This window comes from Eriocheir sinensis, chromosome 10, assembly GCF_024679095.1.
Source record: "Eriocheir sinensis breed Jianghai 21 chromosome 10, ASM2467909v1, whole genome shotgun sequence".
Lineage (NCBI taxonomy): Eukaryota > Metazoa > Arthropoda > Malacostraca > Decapoda > Varunidae > Eriocheir > Eriocheir sinensis.
Window position 1 is genome coordinate 3,224,094 of NC_066518.1, and position 3,585 is coordinate 3,227,678.

Consider the following 3,585-nt stretch of genomic DNA (forward strand, 5'->3'; position numbering starts at 1 on the left):
TAGACATAGACATAGAAAAGGAGGTAAGAGGATATTGGTTAAGAGACATAAAAGGGAGAAAAGTGAAATATGCTTGTTATTGAGAGAGAGAGAGAGAGAGAGAGAGAGAGAGAGAGAGAGAGAGAGAGAGTGAGAGTGAGAGTGAGACTGAGAGAGAGAAGGGAAATAAATATACAAAGGACGAAAGGGAAGGGAAGGAAGATTGAAGGGAAGGTGTGGTCCATGAAATTGTCCCGTTGAAAATGAATCTGACTCCTCTCCTTTTCTTCTTCTTCTTCTTCTTTTTCTCCTTCTTCTTCTTCTTCTTCTTTTTCTTCTTCTTTTTCCAGCACTTATCTCGCTGTTACTAAGGTGTTCTGTCAGCTTAAGAAGGTCGTGTTTTCCTTTCTCACGCTCCTCGTCATTATCAACAGTCCAGACGTCCTTTTAATAATTTTTTCTATGTATGTTTTTGTTATGCATATTCTCCTTTGGTGCTTCTTCTCATTAGAGGATTTCAAGAGACTGTGCTGGTAATAGAATGAAGGAGATCCACTTAATGCTTCTATTTTTAAGTATTATTATTATTATTATTATTTTTTTTTTTTGCTTACTCGTTTTCCTGGTGAGCTGTTAGAATTTTTTTGTGTGTGTACTTATTCATTCTTCCTCGTATTCTTGTTATTATTATTAATGTTACTATAATTCTTACTATTCTCATTATTAACTTCTTTTTGTTTTTCTTTTTGTTTTAGTTGTAGTGGTAGACGTATTTGTAGTACCGTAGTGTTATTAGATGTATTTTGCCATCCGAAATCTTGATACCTAGGACTCTGTAATCTCGTGTGTGTGTGTGTGTGTGTGTGTGTGTGTGTGTGTGTGTGTGTGTGTGTGTGTGTGTGTGTGTGTGTTACCAGGCAAGGTATCATAGGACCTTTTCCTCGACAACCTTAAGGAATGCATGGAAAACAACAAGTTATGCTTTGATTTTTATATATGATGAAATAAATTATAAAAAAATACATGTAACAGCCACGCTAAGATTAGTATCACAGATGAGGATGAGAAATTCGAGCAGAGAGCGAACCCTTGAGTCAGACTGCAAGGGATGCCTCATATGGTGACCCAGACCTCTTCTTTTACTCTATACTTTATCTCCCTCTTCCTATCTTTCTTGGCCATCATATTCATATTTTAAAATTTCTTGTAGTCTTCCCTTTCGGTGCTCCTTTGACGTCTGTGGAGCGTCTCTTGTTTGTGTCTGGCGGAGGAGTGGTCCAGCTGATGACTCAGAGAACTTGGCGATGGTTCTTCTCATCTCCCGACAGCGTTCTCCCTCTCCCCTTACTCCCTTATCGGTGTGCTGGCGCCGCGACGCTGCTGCCTTGTGCCCTGAGTTCTGGGGAGTAGAGTAGGGGGAGGCTTTTCTCATGTTGCTGTACTTCTTTCTCTTCTTCCCTTTCTTCCTTCTCGTCCTCTTTTCCTTCAGTGCCTGTGCGGGAAGCAGGATCCTCCCGTCCCAGCAACAGGCAGCGTCCGTCTTCCCGCCACTTGAGTCGTTATCAGGCGCCAGGTTAAAAGTGTCTTGAGTGGCACATTCCGCACGCCACTCACGCTCGCCTTGTTCTGCTGGGGCCGCTGACTCACTCCTGATTCTTGATAGGCGTATACTCTGAGGCGCCTGGGTCTTGTTGTCCGTCTTGGGTCACGTAACAATAAAAAAGTTCAGCAATGATTCGATTCGTCACCGCGCTCTTCGCTCTTGAACACTCCTTCCGGCCTCTCGATGAGTGGGTGAGAGGAGGAAGGAGTTATCACAATGAGGACACTATGGATAACACTGAGTAACACTAAATATTTGGCACGTGTCGGCCGCCGCAGCACGGGGCGGGGCGGCGCTGGGAGGGCATCACTAGGTATCTTTGGGTTGCGTCTGTGAGGGGTGCCCGCGCTCAGGACCCGCGAGCAGGCTGCCTTGGCGCGGCTCATATTTGCCGACTACATCTGACCAGCTTGTTCCGCTCCACCTTGTCGAGAACGATGAGCTCGGTGATGGGCTGCGGCGGCGGGGAGTGCCGGCCGATCAGGGAGCCGAGCATGCGGGTCACCGACAACTTTCTCTGTTTCGGGGACACGTTGCCGCTGTTCGTGCCGCTATGGTGTCTGTGAGATTTGATTTCCTTCAGGAAGTTGTCCAGCGCGTCCGTCACAGCCTCACAACCCTCCGCCGTGGATAGCTCGGAAAAGTGTGCTGAGTACCGGAGGGCGAGCGTGCTGGCCTCCACCTCCTCCACCTCCCGCAGGTGTCCCAGGTCACTCTTGTTACCCAGGATCAACACTCGGGCTGACGGCCGCCTCTCTGACAGTTCCTGAAACAATGGAAAGTAAACTATTTAGATTCTCTAGTTCACTGAGGAAGGATTGTTATGGTGAGCAAATGTCCGACACTGTCATCACATGATACCGTCACTAGAGAGAGTAAAGGAAAGACGAGGTAATTACCTGGACGGTGGATGCGGCCCAATCGTAGGAGTCTTTGTCTGTGATGGAGTACACCACCACGAAGGCGTCGGCCCACTGCAGGTGCTCGTCTGAGGACTCCTCGCAGCTGGCAGACGTGTCCATGATCTCCACGGGCTGTGTGATGCCGTCCAGCGTCAACACGCATTTGTACAGCATGTCTGCAAAAATATCAACACAAGAACATTAGTATACAATTGAAGGAGCTGAAGCTGCAGTCGTATAGCTTGGAAGTACAGAAGATTTAAGATTTAAGATTTTTTTTTTTTTTTTTAAAGTTGAAACAATGATTTCATAAAATGAAGGTTGTACATTGTTGAGATGCTCACCTGAGTCTGATCTGTACTCTCCGATGAATCTCTTGGTGAGGTAACGCACAGCCAGGGCCGACTTGCCCACCTGGCTGCTGCCCATCACCGTGATGTGAAGTGTAGCGGCGTTTGGCTTCTCGTCCGTCCTCATCTTCACAGCTTTCTCAAGTTCTCTCACAATAGAAAAGTTTATATCACTCACACAGAGGTTCACAAGCAGCCGGACACAGGCACGGCCGCTGTACGCACTGAGGGTCTTTGCAGGACCTCGAATTCAAGTCAAGATGCACCACTGACTGTCACTTGCACGTGTCACGATCAGTCACTCTCTCTTGGTGTTGGGGCGCTATGCAAACGTGTCTCCGCTGCGGGGTAAGAACACGGTGCTGCCGCCTCAAGGGTTCTGGCGCGATTAGCCTCCCGCCCTCCTCCTTATACCTTCCCTCGGGGGTTGCCACGTCGGCCATCACGGGGTTGGGTGGCCGACGGTTGGTTAGTGGCATTGCATCCCGCTGGCGCCTAATCTCCATATACCTCCACCCGTTAAGGCAGCTTCCACGTAACATGCGTCGCAGTGGAAGACAATGGTGGCCCTCAGAGTGTTTGCGATGCTGAGTCCTAACTAGTCCATCGTAACCTTTATGCAGTTGTTTTTTAATGGCACTCTCACCGCCCGTGGCACTCCTTGCATGACTCCCGGTACTTGTTGCAGCCTCCGTCTCTCTCCCTCTCTCCTTCCCTGCCTTGTTCCACCCCTGCCTCCCTCCTATCCTTC

At 48.3% G+C, this 3,585-nt stretch overlaps 1 protein-coding gene across 1 annotated transcript; it reads right to left on the minus strand.

The window, feature by feature from the left end:
* Nucleotides 1–955: 955 nt before the first annotated feature.
* LOC126996446 (ras-related and estrogen-regulated growth inhibitor-like protein) lies at nucleotides 956–3,229 on the minus strand. The gene is made up of 3 exons (XM_050856898.1): nucleotides 2,829–3,229; nucleotides 2,482–2,660; nucleotides 956–2,348 (listed from the first exon to the last, which is right to left on the minus strand). The coding sequence occupies exons 1-3, from the start codon at nucleotides 2,959–2,961 to the stop codon at nucleotides 1,965–1,967; spliced, it is 696 nt and encodes a 231-aa protein (XP_050712855.1). The 5' UTR covers nucleotides 2,962–3,229; the 3' UTR covers nucleotides 956–1,964.
* Between the last annotated feature and the right edge of the window lie 356 nt (nucleotides 3,230–3,585).

Coding starts and splice junctions, on each gene's coding strand:
- LOC126996446 (XM_050856898.1), bottom strand. CDS start 2,961: ATGAGGACGGACGAGAAGCCAAACGCCGCTACACTTCACATCACGGTG. Junction 2,661..2,828: donor AGAGTACAGATCAGACTCAG/GTGAGCATCTCA, acceptor ATATTTTTGCAG/ACATGCTGTACAAATGCGTG. Junction 2,349..2,481: donor GGGCCGCATCCACCGTCCAG/GTAATTACCTCG, acceptor CCATTGTTTCAG/GAACTGTCAGAGAGGCGGCC.